This window comes from Aquarana catesbeiana, linkage group LG03 (assembly GCF_042186555.1).
Source record: "Aquarana catesbeiana isolate 2022-GZ linkage group LG03, ASM4218655v1, whole genome shotgun sequence".
Taxonomy (NCBI): Eukaryota; Metazoa; Chordata; class Amphibia; order Anura; family Ranidae; genus Aquarana; species Aquarana catesbeiana.
Window position 1 is genome coordinate 459,452,435 of NC_133326.1, and position 19,241 is coordinate 459,471,675.

Genomic DNA, 19,241 nt, shown 5'->3' on the forward strand with positions numbered 1-19,241 from the left:
CCCAGGGAGAACATGCAAACTCCATGTGTCCACATACCAGGGACAGTTCATATTTGGGATGTGATAGGAAGTGTAGGTGAGCCCAGGGAGAACATGCAAACTCCATGTATCCACATACCAAGGACAGTTCATCTTTGGGATGTGGTAGGAAGTGTAGGTGAGCCCAGGGAGAACATGCAAACTCCATGTGTCCACATACCAGGGACAGTTCATCTTTGGGATGTGGTAGGAAGTGTAGGTGAGCCCAGGGAGAACATGCAAACTCCATGTGTCCACATACCAGGGACAGTTCATATTTGGGATGTGGTAGGAAGTGTAGGTGAGCCCAGGGAGAACATGCAAACTCCATGTGTCCACATACCAGGGACAGTTCATATTTGGGATGTGGTAGGAAGTGTAGGTGAGCCCAGGGAGAACATGCAAACTCCATGTGTCCACATACCAGGGACAGTTCATATTTGGGATGTGGTAGGAAGTGTAGGTGAGCCCAGGGAGAACATGCAAACTCCATGTGTCCACATACCAGGGACAGTTCATATTTGGGATGTGGTAGGAAGTGTAGGTGAGCCCAGGGAGAACATGCAAACTCCATGTGTCCACATACCAGGGACAGTTCATATTTGGGATGTGGTAGGAAGTGTAGGTGAGCCCAAGGAGAACATGCAAACTCCATGTGTCCACATACCAGGGACAGTTCATATTTGGGATGTGGTAGGAAGTGTAGGTGAGCCCAGGGAGAACATGCAAACTCCATGTGTCCACATACCAGGGACAGTTCATATTTGGGATGTGGTAGGAAGTGTAGGTGAGCCCAGGGAGAACATGCAAACTCCATGTGTCCACATACCAGGGACAGTTCATATTTGGGATGTGGTAGGAAGTGTAGGTGAGCACAGGGAGAACATGCAAACTCCATGCAGGTGGTGTCCTGGCTGGGATTTGGAGTGTTGTAATGATGATAATAGAAGTACTATGATGCAGGGATGCCAGTCACTGATGGAAGTGATGTCGTGCACTTTGGCTGTGTTCCTCTACTTGTCCGAACTCTCAGTCCTTCCCATGTGATGACGATGGACGGTTAACCCTTCCCTCTCCCATTCTGCGTACAGCCGCCTCTCTCTCCCTCTCTCTCGCTCTCCCTCCCCGGCGCTGTCCACGGATGCGGTGCTGAAAGCTCCTGTCGGTTTCCTCACCCCCCTTCCCCCTCCTCCACTCCCACATCAGCCTCCGTGTCAGCAGCATCAGTACGGAGACAAGTAGCTGCCGCCCGCACCGAGCAGACCGAGCAGAGCGGAGGAACACGTCCCCCCCTCGCCTTTCCATACTGTGCCAAGCCAAGGCCAGCGGACGGGGTCATTGAGGCTCTCGGGTGTGGGCTGCCTAAAAGTTGTTGGGGAGGGGGGACTCGTCCCCCCTGTCCCCTTCCATTGTTTGCTCCTATGTCTGTAGCAAGCGAGCACTGCTCCGTTTTGATGTTGTACTGAGCTATGCGCATGCGCGCCACTTGAGAATTACTGCACTGGTCACAATAAGTTGGATGTCTTCTGCTCTTCACTGAAAGCCCCTAAATCATATCCCCTCAAAAAAAAAAAAAAAAAAAAAAAAAGCCAAAGGGATGTTGAGATTCAAGAAAAGAGGTTACGCTGGGATCTGGTCACTCCAGGTTATCATTGCAATGGTCTGTGCACAGAGGTAAGTGACTGCAGATTGGAATGAAGGAGGTGGTGGTGGTGGTGGAGGGGGGTGTTTTGCTTTGACCAAAAAAATAGACCAAAAAATGGTCCAGGAAGCTGGGATGGGGAACTGACAAAGATCTCTTGTTTTGTATTTGCTGTTTTTTAGTGCCAATGATCCCAGCAATATGTCACTGGTTAAAGAGACGGTTGATAGACTCTTGAAAGGCTATGACATCCGTTTAAGGCCAGATTTTGGAGGTAAATGACATGAATGAAGATTCATTACTGGCTAGTGATGGATCTGGAGGTGCATGGTCTTGTGTGTGTGCCATACTGCTCATTTTTTTTTTTTTTACCTAGGACTGATGACAACTTCAACTCATCTAGCAGTCACAAGCATCTCTCTCAATTAAAATAGTCCACCTTCTATACAATGTCATGTCTATTATCTGATCTGATCATGTCTTCTTATCACTATCCGCCTGCCTGCCTGCCTGCTCTTAGCTTCTTAGCATGTTAACTCATGTGGCTTAGAATGTTGGGGCTACTCTGCTTCAGCACAGACATGTATGGATTGACTACTACAGCATGTGTGTGTATAAAGAATCACAACCTATGTCTATGTCTTACTTTGAAGAGTTGCAGGGCAACTGTTATTTAACCCAGTACAGTGTTAGCAAGACATGCATTTTTTAACATTTTATTTTACTAGGGTATGCTATAAATGGTTACCTTAAAACGCACAGGTGTATATACCATTATTAATTGATAGTTTCTTCTCTTTAAATAATTATTGCCTTAAACTAAATGTAAATGTTTAGTATGTTCTGCTGTAGATCTTGCTCCATTGTAGATCCTGCTCCATAGGTTAGTTAAATCGAACCAGTAGATCAGGCAGTCAGAAAAGAGTTAAGTTCTTAGATATCTCAATGTGGACCTTCCTGTTGGCTTGCAGGTCCTCCTGTGGCGGTGGGAATGAACATAGATATTGCTAGTATAGACATGGTATCAGAAGTCAATATGGTAAGTCATATTTTTATTTCTGTAAAAAAAAAAAAAAAAAAAATGATAATGAATTTGGTAACATTTGTTATTAAAGCTGGCTGTATTTTTAGTCCAACATATACAATAATGGTCACATGCTATGATCGCAGTTATATTGTCATCTGTGTCACCTGTTTGGGAATTGACCTTACGCTAAGAATGGATTTGATCAATGATAATTTTTACATCGATTTTTTATGTTAACATAGTATGGTGCCTTGAATTTTATCCGACATTGGTATGTAAAAAAAAAAAAATAATACATGTTAAATGAAGTAGATTTCAGTGATATCACTGTCTTAGTGTCCAGGTCTCATCACTGACAAGTCGTGATGACCTATTGACAGTCTTGTGTAGTACAGTCACTTTCTACGTATAGTAGCTTTTGATCGCTAAATTCAAGAAGCAGCATTTGACTTGTTTGCTTCATGCAATAGCATCCCCTGCTGACATATATGTTGCACTGCAGATCATAGACAAATTAGCTTTTCTTCTCCATTTGAGTTAAACGTGGGTACTGGAGAGAAAGAAACAGCAAGGTTGGAGAAGTTTGCTTCAGTTAGTTGAAATAGCTTTGTTTGTTTGTTTAGCAACCCTGCAGTACAATAATTTGTTGAGTATAAGGACATAATACATATAGTGTCTGCCCCAAGGCCATGTTTTTACACATGCATAGACACAGACACAGAACGTCCATATATCAGCTCATCTGTACTACTATTCAATTGCAACTTCAACTGTATGACATTGTAAATTATGCAATTATTTACTGAGTAAAAAAAAAAAAAAAAGAAACTTGCATAAGAAGCAAGTGATGGCCATTTTAGCATTTGAATCAGGAATCACATTGTGCAGTAGAGATAAATTATTTTAACGTGTTCCTAAATCTTTGTAATGTAACTTCTTAACTGCTGGGAAGGTAAAATATAATTTCTCTTTAACAATATATGGTACATTTTTTTTCCAAGTTCAAAGGATGTCAGGAAGTGATTGCAGGGAAATGCTAATCAAGCTTGTGCTTAACACAGCCTAAAACATTGATATGTATGCTGAATATTTGAATGCCAGGATGATAGCCTGCTTCGGCTTAGCAAGGGTTAAGTAATCAATCACTCTCTAAGGGTTAAATGAACATTCTGAGCAGAATGATGAGCCACATTATTTTTCACAGGTCTTTTTAATTTCGATGTGTATATCCTGATAAACTCAATTGGGCTGATTTAACAAGTTAAGGGACAAATGCATTTGCCTAGAGCAACCAGTTTTTTAAAGATCTGAAACAGTAAAGTGAAATCCAATTGGTTGCTATGGTTACTGCACTATGCACATCATTATTGCTCTTTTCACTGCTTATTAAACAAGAATTACTGTGGTGTATACATGAGACTTAATGGTAGCGATGTTGCTTACTAACAAGTACTACATTTAAAAGCTTTTGAATATAGTGAATGCACATGTGTTGAGTACTAAGTGGTTTGTTATAACAGTAACTAGATGGTGTGCTGAAGACGATGTTAGAAATTATAGGAAGAAATGCTTGTTTTGTTGGCTTCTTACTTTCTTTATAACTAAAAGGGCACAACATTGTGCATTCAGCTTGCATAGGTTGTTAACCTGCAGATAACTGGGACAGCTTATAATTCTATGCGATTTCATGCATACTAACTATTTCTGAATTCCTGGATATTTCCACATTCCATTTGAAGCTCTGATGTCATCAGTTAGTCATTGCATTCCCTAGGATTCCATTACAATGCTAACTATGCCTCTCTCCAAGATACTATGCAAATTTGGTAAGCATCAAGGAAAATCGGGAGTATTGGCAAGCATAACGTGTTGACATATCAAAAGCATGTGAATCTCCATGGTGCTAAAAATCAGCAATTTGTAGCATTTAGAGTGAAATACTGTTATCTATAGAACAGCTACACAATGGCTATGCAGCTGAAGAAAAGGAAACCATGAAAAATACTCCATCATAAAATAAATTCAGCTTTTTTCTACTATATTTATTAAGGCTCGCCTTTTTAAAACATTTAGTGCTATACGTCAGTTGAATATTTATTTTGCAGACCTTAATGCATTTATTCTCTTATAGTTGTACAGGATTTAAAAGAATCATAGCTGACCCCTGGGAAAACTTTTTGCTGTTATTAATTGTCATGGTTGAATTATACAAGTGTTAAAAAACTTCAGTATCGTTACTAAAGAAGAATTTATTAGAGGCAGACGTGTTATCTATGAACCAATTACAAGCTTCCAAAGGAAGCCAAAAGTAGATGACACTCAGGGGTCTATGTATAAAAAATAAAATATTTTTGAATGTTTGAGCATTCGCGCAAAAGTCACGAATAACACCCATAATGTTTGTAATATGTGTGAAATGTCGGTTTCTATTGCCTTCCTTAGGGTGAACCATTCCCCAACGTTTTATATTAAGAAAAGAGAAAGCCCATAAGAGTTAAAAAACATTTGACCAATAGAGAAAATAGCCTTACACTGTAGGCTAAGAACATGCGACCAGCAGGGAAAATAATATGAGGTCTCTAAACTGTGTACAATGATCAGATTCTTTCACTGTTTGGGAGGTTCAGCGAACAGCCAAAAAAATTGCATGCTTGGCCGAGCTGAACCCCTAGATGCAGCAGACACTGAAATATTTAGTAGCAGTAAAACTACAGCTGCTAAATGTGAGAACTTCCAGCTCAAGGCCACCTGTACCCACTGGTGTCCAGCGACTCATCCCAGCCATGCATGTTCAGCTGTCAGCCAGGGATTCCAGCTGATATCTGCATGTAAACAAAGGGACAGTGTAAAAAAAATAATAAATAACAGTGTGGACCCCCCAAAATACATACCAGACCCTTATCTGAGCATGTAGCCAGGTTGGCCATGGAATGAGTGGAAGAGCTTGGACCCCCCTCTTGAACCATACCAGGCCACATGCTCTTGACATAGGGAGGTACCTTGCCAGGGGGGAGGTCCCTGGCAAAGCACCTTATGCCCATGTAGATGAGGACAAGGGCCTCTTCCCCACCACCCTGGCCTGGTTGTTGTAGAGATCTATGGTGGGGGGGTGTTTAGAATCCAAGTGTCCCCTTTAACAAAAATAGGGGCCCCCAGACACTGCCCCCCATTCACAAAAAAATCAACATATGGTTCTCCTGGTTACAGATCTCTGTGAATGGATGGTGTGGCTGCGCGTACAGAGCCCTGCACAGCCATGCCAATTTTAAAAGTAACATTTCACTAAAGGTGATGTTAGCCTTTAACTACCTCCCACCTACCGTATAGTAAAATGAAGGTGGGTGAGATCTCCTCCCTTTCTGGGACAAGGTTATATGACGTTGTTCCAGTGTCACCGCACAGGCGCGCCCGCGGGAACGCGTCAAATCCCTGGGACACGGCGTAATCTTGATCCCAGTAAAGAGCCGATGACGCAGCTCTTTACCCATGTGATCACCTGTGTTCAATCACAGCTGATCACATGTAAACACGAAATTGCCATTTATAGGATCTCCTCACCTCATACTGACAGAGTGTGAGGCGAGCTGATCAGCGTCATTTCCTCTGAGGGGAGACTGTACAGGTAATCAGGGCACTTACCATCAGTGCCTTGATTACAGTGCAGCACCAACAGCGCCCAGCAAGTGATGCCAGTCTGTGCCCATGAGTGACACCAATCAGTGCCCATCAATGACACCAATCAGTGCTGCCTTTCAGTGGCCATCAGTGCCTGCTCATCAGTGCCGCCCATCAGGGCCCATCAGTATTGACCATCAGTGCCATCCATCAGTGCCACCTGTCAGTGCCACCTATTAGTGCCCATCAATGCTGCCTATCAGTGCTCATCAGTGCTGCTTATCAGTGCAACCTATCAATGCCCATCAGTGCAGCATAATAATGCCTCCACATCAGTGCCACATAATCAGTGCCCCCTCATTAGTGCCCATCTGTTCAGCCTCAGTGCCCATCACTGCAGCATATTAGTGCCTCCACATCAATGCCACCTTATTGGTGCCCATCAGTGCAGCCTATCAGTGCCCTTTTTTTTGTTAGAATCACAGTCAGTTCTTGTAAGAAAAACCCCTCTTTCTTTATTCCCTTCTTGCTTTTCTGTTCCTTCCCATCAACACAGGTGATTTTCTGTGCACCTGCCACTGCCCCATTGTGTAGTGAGCACACTCGACACTATTGCTTGTGTAGTGGGCATACTCTTCAGGTATGCCTGTGTCATGTACTGATCTTATCCAAAACAACATACGTTCTTATGAGACGAGTCCCCCCAAGCCTGACACCCCCCTGACACGTCAGCCTCTTCCCTACATTGTATACAGACAGGGCATGTGTGAACAGCACAGATTGAATTCTGCCATGAATGCACCTGTGTTGTGAAGAGTGTATCTAACATGCCTCCTCCCCATGCTGGTCTTGGAAAAGGACATGGATGCAGGGCCAAGTGCTGTCAATCATTATAAAGTGTGGTTAGAAATCAGTGGGGGGGAGGGATTTTGTTGGGGTGCTGGCAACCATGAGATCTCAGCAACCATAAGATCTCAGCTTCTACTACACAGAAAGATAGGACAATGTGTTGGGACAATAAAATACAAAATAAGCACAAGGGGCATTGCTTATCTTCATTGTCATGTGTCCTTTTGTGCTTCTATCTTTAAGTACAGCAGAAATCTTTTGTCCCCCTATGCCCCCACCTCTGCTACTGCAATCATACGGTGTGGTGGTGGTTAAAAGAGCTAGGGGGCTGTGATAGGCATTCATCAAGAGGACCTGACTGTGCTGCCTTTTCTGTCCAACTCCTTTATTCATAGAAGCTTGTACTCCAGCTTCTATGATCAACACAGAATCTATGAATGGAGGACAGGCAGATGATTGATCGGTCCGCCCCCTCCATTTAGATATCATGTTTCATTCATAGAAGCTGTAGTACCTGCTTCTGTAAATGGAATAGCTGGGCAGGAAGAGCAGGCATCGAGGGGGATTAGAGCCTGTGACAGCTTCTCAGTTCTATTTTCCCCTGCTGCACTGGAAGATTAAGGTGGTGTGGGTGGGGAATGGGGCATCGGATAAAGAATATTTCTATTGAATTAGAAGAGACAAGTGACAGTGAAGGCAGGGTGGATTTGATTTAAATCAACTTGATTTAAATCATGATTTAAATCACTAGTAAAAAGGCTTGATTTAAATCAATTCGATTTTAGGCTCGATTCACATATGAGCCGCCTGCAGCTCCCAGCAGGGGTCCGGTGCGTGCTGGTTCACCGATTTCAGCCCAAATATTGGGCTGAATTCACACCTGAAATGGACCAAAAGACGCACAGCTTTTTTCTGCAAAACGCGCTGGATCTGCTGCAGAGATATCTGAACCGGCTCCATAAAGAGTCGGTCAAAATCTCCTGCTATTGTGAATTGGATGCGGGAATTCCGCAGCCAATTCACAATGGTGTAAACTCAGCCTAAATCATAATTTTTAAAGAACAACTATCATCTCTGTCTCACAGTGGCTCCTCCTCTGACCCGCTGTTGACTCACCGACAGTCCCATTCACTTTATTGGGACGGCTGGTGATGCGGCAGTGACACAACAAGGTGAGGGACATGGCGGCAGCAGGTGAGTGGATGCCCGCTAACAGGCTCTGCCATGATGGATCTGAAATAACAAGTGCCCTTTAAATGTAAGGAATAAGAACTTAGTCTTGCTGGTAGTTAGAATCTTTAATATTTGCAAACAAAATGAAGGTTTCCTATTTAGAATAATAAGCTGGCAGGTTAGTAAAACAGCGATATCAGAACTGATTCAATCATACAGTTTGTAGTGTACATAGATTTGCAAAACAATGGGATAAAGGAATATTCCTAAACTTTGTTTTATCTCATGGTTACTGTGAAATTGTGTGAATGCATCAATGCGGTGCATGTTATCTCAGCTTGCAGAGCTTGGATTCAGTAAATGAGTTTACCAAAAATGTAAATATTGTAAATAATGTAAATATTGCAGAATATACAGCCTCATGCTACATAACTAAGCTCAATTTCATGCTGAATAAACTAAATTAAATAATGTATCTTAAATAGAAAACTATCTTTTTACTCTAAAAGCATTTTATTAAAATAAATTTGATAAAAATAAAAAAAATCAGATTTAAATCAAAAAATCAGATTTTTTCTTTTTAAATCATTGTTTTTTATCCACCCTGAGTGAAGGCAATTATTGTCCCTACAAAATTTCACAGCTCATTTTGTAGTTTTTTTTTTTTTTTGTAGGTAAATTTAGGCTTTAAATTATAACTAAAGGCAATCTCTATTTGTCCTGTTTACTGTTATCATTGAAAGTGAAAGTAAAAGAAAATCCCGCATTTTGGGTTGTTCCCAGAAAATAATAGAGAAGAAATCTTCCAATTGAGACATTAGTTCTGGTCCCCAAGAGATTTTCTTAATTTGCAGGGATTTCCTCTTACTTCCTGTTTTGGCGATGGTACAGGAAGTAAAGGTAAATCTCCCCAATAGGACAAATATGGCAAAAATAAACCTTACAGGGGTTATAACCCTCTCTTACTCTATCCAAAATTAATATAAAAGTTTTGTCTATAGTTCTACTTTAACCACTTCCGCCACTGTTTTACTGCAGAAGGTTGGCTCAGCTGGGCAAATCGATGTTACCTTACGTCGCTTTTCCTTTTTGCCTGGAGCCGATGCGAGTGCCAGGTGGGCGCGATGACCACCGGGCACCTGTGATCACTCGTGACAGAGCAAAACCGGGATCTGTGTGTGTAAACACACAAATCCCGGTTCTTTCAGGGGAGTAGAGACAGATCGTGTGTTCATACTAAGTATGATCACAGATCTCTCTCTTCTCCTAGACAGTCCCATCCCCCCTACAGTTAGAACACAGTTAACCCCTTGATCGCCCCCTAGTGTTAACCCCTTCCCTACCAGTGACATTTATACAGCAATCAGTGTATTTTTATATCACTGATCGCTGTATAATTGTCAACGGTCCCAAAAATGTGTCAAAAGTGTTCAATTTGTCCACCGCAATATCGCAGTCCTGATAAAAATCGAAGATCGCCACCATTTCTAGTAAAAACAATAATAATAATAATAAAAATGCCATAAATCTATCACCTATTTTGTAGATGCTATAGCTTTTGTGCAAACCAATCAATATACGCTTATTGTGATTTTTTTTACCAAAAATATGTAGAAGAAAACATATATTATAGCAAAAAGTAAAATTTATTGTGTTTTTTTTCAAAATTGTCGCTCTTCTTTTGTTTATAGTGCAAAAAATAAAAATCGCAGAGGTAATCAAATACCACCAAAAGAAAGCCCTATTTGTGGGGAAAAAAGAATGTTTTTTGTTTGGGTACAGCGTCGCACTACCGCACAATTGTCAGTTAAAGCAACGCAGTGCCGTATCGCAAAAAATGGCCTGTTAATTGAGCAGCCAAATCTTCTGGGGCTGAAGTGGTTAAAGTGGATGTAAACCCAATGTCATCCTTTCTAAACTACCGCCATGGGGTTATCTATAAGGATATACATGCTTCCTGCATGTATCTTTACCTGTCAAATGTCTCCCCTCTGTCTGTTATGAGACCCGAAAAACTGCAGATTCTGTGGGTGGGTCTGTTGTCTGGAGCTCGGTGGGTGGAGTCGTGATGTCAGTAGACTCCCCGCCCACCTCTACACTCCCCTTGTCAATATTCATTTTCTCTGTGTATTTCTTACACTGAACTTCTGCTATGATCTCTTACATCCAGTGAAAAAACAGGAAAGTAACCACATGACTTCAGCATGCCAAATCATGCTGAGGTGTGGAACAGCCAATCCTTGCAGAGCTGTTGAAATAAGGAGTGGGAGGGAATTAAAAAATACTGCATGTGTCATAGGCTAGTGCACGAGATATGTAAATCACCTGTCACTCACAGCAAGGGGGAGGATTTGACAAAGTTTTTCTCTGTTTGTCAAGATTTATCTCACTGAACAATAAAAGAGGATTGCTCAGAGATGGATTAACTCTTTGTGGCAAGACTGGGCTCAAATGATAGGAAATCGTATACTCTACATTATGGCATCTAAAAAAAAAAAAAATAAAATAAATGTTCGGGTTTACATCCACTTTTTTAAGGATGACCAGAACTGACAGTCCTAATACATTAGATGTTATCATGTAGAAAGTTCTGTTACTTGTTCTAACTTCAGCTAATACTAAATGATTATCTACTGGATATGCAGCGTAGCACGAAAATTATATTCATTCATTTTTGGTATTCATAACGGAACCTTTCAAAATTAAACTTGAAGAAGTACAGGGATACAGGTAAATACATATAAAATACATTTAAGGCAGTTTTACCTGTCATGGTATTCCTGACTATTAAAACAGGTGTCATTTTTTTTTGTATTAAAATAATAAACATGTACTGTAACATGTTATACTTACCTGCTTACCGGCAGCTTCAAACCACCTCTTCTGGGTTCTGGGGCCCCACGCTTGCTCCCCATCTTCTGTATGTGCTGCCATCGCAAGCCGCTTTCTATGGGGGCATACCTGTAGGCTTGTTCCCAAGCCGGGCTGAGTGTGCCCATAGACACACCCTGGACCTGCTTCCCCCCACTCCCTCCTCACAGGATTTCATTGACATCAGCAGGAACACAAACCAGCCCTGCTGCAGATGGGCACACCGTTGGATCAAGACAGTACTTGGTTAAGTATATAGGAGGGTGAGGGAGTGATACTACTACTACTGGGACATTTTTTTACCTTAATGCAGGGAATGCACTGAAGTGATAATAAAGGTTCAGGGTTTGTTTTTTATAACAAACAAGTTATACTTACCTGCTGAGCAGCCTCGATCCTCCTCTTTTCAGGTCCCCCGCTGGCGCTCCTAGGTCATCCCAGGCCACTTGTTGGGGGGGATACCCATGTGGGCTAGCTCCCAAACCCCACTGGCAGCGTCCATAGATGCAGACAGTGTTTTTTTTCCCACCCCTCGCTTCCTCGTCATAGGATTTGATTGACAGCAGCAGGAACCAATGGCTCCCACTGCTTTCAATCTTCCCTGTGAAAAAGGAGAGAGCGGGGAGAGCTGTTGCTCTCATCCACTTTTCTGTATCGAGATGGGGGTTCAGGTAAGTATAAGGGGGTGCTTGGGGGGATTCTAGACAAAGAAGGTTTTTTACCCTAATACAGAGACTACATTAAGGTAAAAAACCTTGAGGCTTTAAAACCATTTTAACCGCTTTGGGACCACCCACTGCATGTATACTGCGGCAGGATGGTTCGGCTGCACAAAATCAGGACCCTTCGATCGTTCCAAGGAAAGGCAGAATGGCAGGCTGCCTATGTAAACAAGGCAGATCGCCGTTCTGTGAGGGAGAAAAGGGAGCGCTTGTGTTTCTGCTGAGCATGATATCTTTTTTTCTGTCCGTGCACCCACTCCCCTCACAGTTAGAAAGCACTCCCTAGGAGCACACTTAACCCTTTGATTGCCCCTGACGTTAACCCCTTCCCTGCCAGTGTCATTTATACAGTGACAGTGCATTTTTTTTTAGCATTGATCACTGTATTGGTGTCACTGGTCCCTAAAAAAGTGTCACATGGGGTTGATTTACTACAGGCAAAAAGACTGTGCACTCTGCAAGTGCAGTTGCTCCAGAACTTAGTAGATGACGTAAAGCTTCACTTTGCAAAGAGTACCCAATCAAGTGCAAGGAAAAAAAACAGCATTTTTGCATGCATATGAGCTTCTGCTCATTTATGAAGCTCTGGAGCAACTGCACTTGCAGAGTGAAACTGCACTTTGCAAAGTGCACAGTCTTCTTGTCTTTAATAAATCAACCCCTTAGTGTCAGATTTGTCTGCTGCAATGTTGCAGTCCCACTAAAAATCGCGTATCGCCGCCATTACTAGTAAAAAAACCCAAATCTATCTCATAGTTTGTAGACACTGTAACTTTTGCGCAAACCAATCAATATACGCTTATTGGGATTTTTTTTGCCAAAAAAATGTAGCAGAATACATGTTAGCCTAAACTGATGAAGAAATTCGATTTTTTACAAAAATTTTATTGGGTATGTTTAATAGCAGAAAGTAAAAAATATTGTTTTGTTTTTTGTCGGTCTTTTTTTGTTTATAGTGCAAAAAATAAAAACCTGCAAAGGTGATCAAATACCACCAAAAGAAAGCTCTATTTGTGGGAAAAATAGGACATACATTTTATCAATTGTCAGTTAAAATAATGTAGTGCAGTACTGCAAAAAATGGCCTGGTCAGGAAGGGGGTAAAACCTTCCAGAGCTGAAGTGGTTAAGGTAAAACATGTCTTGTCGTCAGAACAACTTGAAGTCCTCAGATTTAGGCCTCATTCACACAGGGCATATAAATCCATGCCCCATGTGATGGTACAGATTCATACACTCCATGTGAATGAGGCCTTATACAAAGCCCCATCACACAGCACATCCAGGAGAATGATACCACTTTCTCTGTTGTATTTATGGATTATAGTAGTTTCATCTCTCCACCCCAAAGACACTGACCCAACAGTGAAATAGCAGCAGACTGATGAGCCAATCTCTCATTATGCTCTCTTTTCCTATCAACGTGTTCCTTTTTCGGCACATTTTGATGACACTCACCCGATAGGCTTCTAGACCTCCCTCTTCTACTCTGAAGGGATTTCTGAGGCTGAGATCAAGTTAAAGAAGAACTTTTTCCTTATCATTAAAATTACAACAGAGGCACCCTTGCAAATGTTTAGTAATGGCAATCTGCAAACAGATACCTAGGCAGGCTTTTCATTCTTCTCATGATGGCCATTTTTACTAAGGACAGATGAATCCATCTTCCTTTACTTCCTTGAGCTCTGTCTAGGACTCTAGGTCTGCCTTTTGGAACATGTGACAGGAACTTCCCAGAATACAGCTGCAAGGCCAGGGTGATATCACCAGTGCCTTAAACAAACCAAGAAGCGAAAAAGCAGTCATTGTAACAAAAAACACAAAAAAATGTTTAAGTAATGATTGTAAGATGATTTCATATAATCATGCAGGGCTGTATGCTGCAGTGATTTTTAGTGAAAGGAGGAAAGGTCCACTTTAAAGACTTATTTAACCATTCCTTTTTCCCCTTTCTTATTCAGTCATTGGGACCCAGTAGGTAGCAAAAAACTATGCAGCTTTTAAAAATATTAATTTAAATAAGTGCTATATCTGTAGGCCATTGGCAAACCCCTCCCCCGCCCCATTCCCCCATCCTGTGCTGAGCTCAACTTTGCACTCAACATGTACAAATTGGGATATACAACCATCTTAGCTCCTACCTCAGTGACAATAACTTTCTTGGCCCCTTACAATCTGGCTTTCGCTCACAGCACTCCACGGAAACTGCCTTACTAAAACTCACTAACGATTAACTAACTGCTAAAACCAACAGCCAGTACTCCATACTCCTACTACTTGACCTCTCTGCAGTCTTTGATACTGTTGACCACCTCCTTCTCAATAAACTACATTCCCTTGGCCTCCAAGATTCTGCTCTCTCCTGGTTCTCTGCCTATCTATCACAGTCTCCTTCAGTGTCACCATAACTCTGTCTCCTCCTCTCCATTGCCCCTTTCTGTGGGGGTCCCCCAAGGCTCTGTTCTTGGACCCCTTCTCTTCTCTATCTACACCTCCTCCCTTGGTCACTTGATAACCGCCCATGGCTTCTAATACCACTCATATGCAGATGACACCCAAATCTATCTGTCTACTCCTCACCTCCCTCCTTCAGTCTCCTCTCGCATTACTAACTTACTAACTGACATATCAGCATGGATGTCGCACCACTTCCTTAAACTGAATCTCTCTAAAACTGAGCTATTAATATTCCCCCCCGCCCGTGCCCCCCTCCATGACTTTCCGTCAAAATCAACAATGCAACTATCAGTCCCTCCCCTCACGCCAGGGTACTAGGTGTAATCCTAGACTCTGACTTGTCATTTCAGCCTCAAATCCAATCGTTGTCAAAAGTTTTTAGAATTCACCTCCGTAACATCTCTAAAATTTGCCCCTTTTATCAAATGAAACCACCAAGCTCCTCATTCACTCCCTTGTTATCTCTCGCCTCGACTATTGCAACTACCTTCTCATTGGCCTGCCTCTCCATAGGCTATCCCCTCTTCAATCTATCATGAATGCTGCTGCCAGACTTATACACCTTACCAACTGCTCAGTGTCTGCCAACCCTCTCCTCCAATCCCTACACTGGCTCCCAATCACCTAGCGAATTAAATTCAAAATACTAACCACAACATACAAAGCCATTCACCACTCTGTCCCGAGCTACATCACCAATCTTGTCTCCAAATATCACCCAAATCGTCCTCTCCGCTCTTCTCAAGACCTCCTACTCTCAAGCTCTCTCCTCTCCTCCTCTCATACTCATCTCCAGGATTTCTCCAGAGCCTCTCCCATCCTCTGGAACTCGCTACCTCCACCTGTCTGGCTATCCCCTACTATTGCTACCTTCAGGCGATCCCTGAAAACTCATCTCTTCAGGAAAGCCTATCACTAATCCTTTACCACTTCCATCAGCTCATTCCCCACAGTTACAACCTTTTGTACCACCTGACCCACCCTATTAGATTGTAAGCTCTTCTGAGCAGGGCCCTCTTAATCCTCTTGTATTTTATTGTATTATTACTGTATTGTCTCCCTTTTATATTGTAAAGCGCTGCGTACACTGTTGGAGCTATATAAATCCTGTATAATAATAATAATTAATAATTAATTAATAATAATATGTTTCCCACATTATATTTTATACCCGTTTCCATCTCTGGACAATTCTGTCCAAATTCATCAAGAAAGGAATGAACCGCAGGGGATTGGAAACTCTATGTTGACTCCAGCTGCCTTCTAGCAAAAGTTTTTACTAAAATATTCTTGATTTTGTATAAAATGGTGACATCATTCATGTTTGCATAGTTTCATGAAATCTAAGTAAGACGATACAAATAAAGTGTATGGGAAGGCAGTAGTTGGGTTTTTAAACACTTCATCCTAAGATGGTCAGTGAAAGCAGAAAGAATAAGCACCCTAACTGCTGTGTAGAGCAGTTTTAGAGTCACAGTCATAGAAACAAATGGGATATGAAAAATGTCTGTCTCTCCATTCAGGCTACATACTGCACACAAAACGTGTTAGAGGAATACATCAAGATAGCTATTAAAGTAATACCATGAACTCGTGTATGTATTTACACTTTTCCCTTATGCCCCGTACACACGGTCGGATTTTCCGACGGAAAATGTGTGATAGGACCTTGTTGTCGGAAATTCCGACTGTGTGTAGGCTCCATCACACATTTTCCATCGGATTTTCCGACACACAAAGTTTGAGAGCAGGATATAAAATTTTCTGACAACAAAATCCGTTGTCGGAAATTCCGATCATGTGTACACAAATCCAACGGACAAAGTGCCACGCATGCTCAGAATAAATAAAGAGATGAAAGCTATTGGCCACTGCCCCGTTTATAGTCCCGACGTACGTGTTTTACGTCACCGCGTTCAGAACGATCGGATTTTCCGACAACTTTGTGTGACCGTGTGTATGCAAGACAAGTTTGAGCCAACATCCGTCGGAAAAAATCCTAGGATTTTGTTGTCGGAATGTGCAAACAAAGTCCGACTGTGTGTACGGGGCATTAGTCTTCCCAAAAGTATCTATCTATATCTATCTATATAGAAGTTTATCTCCAGCAGCTTCCTGGGATGGGGTAGCAACACTGCTGTACTGTCTGTGAAATCCAGTCAAAAGTAAGGATGCCTGGAACATAATTTTATAATATGTTGATAATCACGGTACAAGGCTGGTATTATTTTAACAATAATGGGTTGAGAATAGACCACATGTTTAATTTTTCGCTGCACAATGTAGCCAATGTATCTGCATCCCAAATTATCACATACTAGCTATAAAGATCTTACCTAGCCCCTAGGACTAATGCATTTTTTTCAATTCTGCCACACTTCCAGTGATCGCAGAGGGGACCTGAAAGTGCCAAGATTAATTAAGGGGGTTCTTTATAAGTGCTGGAGCACCTCCAAGTAGTGCCTGTGGCTGTGCGGACCTGTGCCACCTTGTTGGGGTTACTGCAGCTGCATGCCCTACCTCTTCTTGTTTGCAATGACTTTGGACTGGCAACATCTGGTATCTACCTATGCTGTGGGTGGATTATAGTGACTATTATTATGCTATTTGGGCTCGCCTGCAAGCACTTGGTGCTGAGGCTTTCACCCTTACCCTTCTTTTCTACTGCTGTGGAGGTCATGAGTATGCCTCTGATGACGATGTCACAAGCATGGCAGATTTTAAGCATAGGCTGAAAGGGTCAGATGGAATTGCTAGCTCAGGTTCAAATTTTAGCTCAACTGGGGCCAGTGGGCTGGTGGTGCATGCTGTGAGAGTTTACCTCTTAGCTACTGCCTCCTTTAGGACTCCTTCTTTGTCCTTCTTATAGGTTCCCATAGAAGTCTCCCTGTCTCTCACTCCACCATCTCTTTGTGGATCAGATAAATTATTACCAGGGCTTATAGTCTGAAGGATACAGTTCCTTCCTTTCTGTTATGACACACTCTACCAAATCTGTTAGTGCTTTATAGGATTTTCAACATCAGGCATTTGTTTCTCTTTTTTGGAAGGCTGCCTCCTGGTTTTCTATTCAAGTGTTTTTTAAGTTCTACCAGATAGATATTCGGGCCTCCTATGGTGCTAGTTTCTGGTGTAAGATGCTATAAGATTCTCATTAGTCTGTCAAGCCTTCTTGAACTGTATATTTCTGTAAGCCTTTTGCTGTTGTTTGCTGTGTTGCTTTCCCCTCAGTTGGAATGCTTTTTGGATGTCCCAGTCATAATTATTAAATGTCCTGTGTTATACAACTAGTAAAACAGGATTTTTTTGTAAAATATGTTCCTAAAGTATAGTACAGGACACAGGTCCATCTCCTTGTTCTTATGATCTCCATATTGCTTGCTACAAAACTTGGGCTAGTTGGGAGTGGGAGGGTTTTATAGGAGGGTGTCCTTGTAGCTTATTTTTTGCCATTATCTAGTCACCTGAAAATAGCTGCATTTAATTGAGTCATAATGATTAAAGAGCCTGTGTCCTGTGCTGTAATCCAAAAAAACTAATTTCCTGGTAAGTCAAAATCCTAATTTTCTGTAAATTGTATCTTTTATTTTAAAACGGTTTGCTTATGTATGTCTCGATTTGTAATTTTGTGTTATGTAACTTTTTGTAATCTTTTCTATACATTGCCTGACTAGAGAAAATATATTTAAAATGAATAAGCTATTTTTTTGTATTGCTTTAAAGAATGCACAAATCTGACAAGACTGTTTGTGTAAGTAGTTATATTGTATCATCAGCATCTATAAACTCAATGTAAATTTCTGCTAATCTGTGTGAGATTGAATTGTTTGACTTCGCCTCTCTTGTCCTTTGAAACAAGAACAAGACAACAAAGCGACTGCTAGCAGATTAGTATAGTACCAGTGTGTGGAAGTTATCATATCTGCAATAGATAGATTTCACTGCCAGGAACAGGAATCTGTATGCATGTGTTTGGGTAGTCGGAAACATGTCATCTAGCTGCTAGGCAACTCTTAAGCCCCGTACACATGATCAGACTTTCTGACAACAAAACCATGGATTTTTGTTCAAAGGTTGTTGGCTCCAACTTGTCTTGCATACACACAGTCACACAAATGCTGGCCAACAATTACGAACGTAGTGACGTACAAGACATACGTGATATCTCCATTACAAATGCTAGTTTTACAAGACCGAGCGCTTCTGGCTAGTACTTGATTCCGAGTATGCGTGGACTTTTGTCCGACGAACTTGTGTACACATGATCAGAAAGTCCGACAACAAAAATTTGTTAGCGGAAAATTTGAGAACCTGCTAGCCAACATTTGTTGGCGGAAAATGCGACAACAAATGTCTGATCGTGTGTACGGGGCATAAGAGTGTACTGGATTGCGTTCAAGATTTGTATCTGCCTGTGTGTTCAGCCAGACTTTGGTAGTTTCCATGTAGTGGTGGCTGGCAGTAAGAAACTGGATTTTTGCACTTACCCTAAAACTTGCTGTAGTTGTCTAGTGTATGGTAGAGGTATGCTGTAAGGTTTCCATCATTTTATTATTCCAGATCCTCAAATGAGGGAAAGGTCACCACTGCATTCCCATCTGAGGGCCAATAGATATTTTGCCACCATAATTATGTACATTACATAGTTTTGTGCTGGTTTGAAAAGATCTTTTGGAAGTAGGCCAAAAAATATGTTTTGGGGAAGAGGAGAATCCAGGTGTCAAACACACAGTGGATCAAGGTGCAGACAGTCTCACAGTATGGTTATATGAACAGGCAGTGCCAAAATATGTGGTGCAGGGCTTTGGTACCAGTGGAAAATTGTACTGATTTTCTCTACATACAGATCAAGCTCTTGGTGGCTTGTG

At 41.8% G+C, this 19,241-nt stretch overlaps 1 protein-coding gene across 1 annotated transcript in view; it reads left to right on the top strand.

The window, feature by feature from the left end:
* Positions 1 to 1,082: 1,082 nt before the first annotated feature.
* Positions 1,083 to 19,241, top strand: part of GABRB2 (gamma-aminobutyric acid type A receptor subunit beta2) — an 809,897-nt gene continuing 791,738 nt past the window's right edge. Inside the window, exons 1-3 of the mRNA XM_073620842.1 lie at positions 1,083 to 1,692; positions 1,843 to 1,934; positions 2,632 to 2,699. Coding sequence (XP_073476943.1) covers positions 1,616 to 1,692; positions 1,843 to 1,934; positions 2,632 to 2,699 — 237 coding nt within the window. The 5' untranslated portion in view covers positions 1,083 to 1,615. The remainder of the gene's footprint in view (positions 1,693 to 1,842; positions 1,935 to 2,631; positions 2,700 to 19,241) is intronic.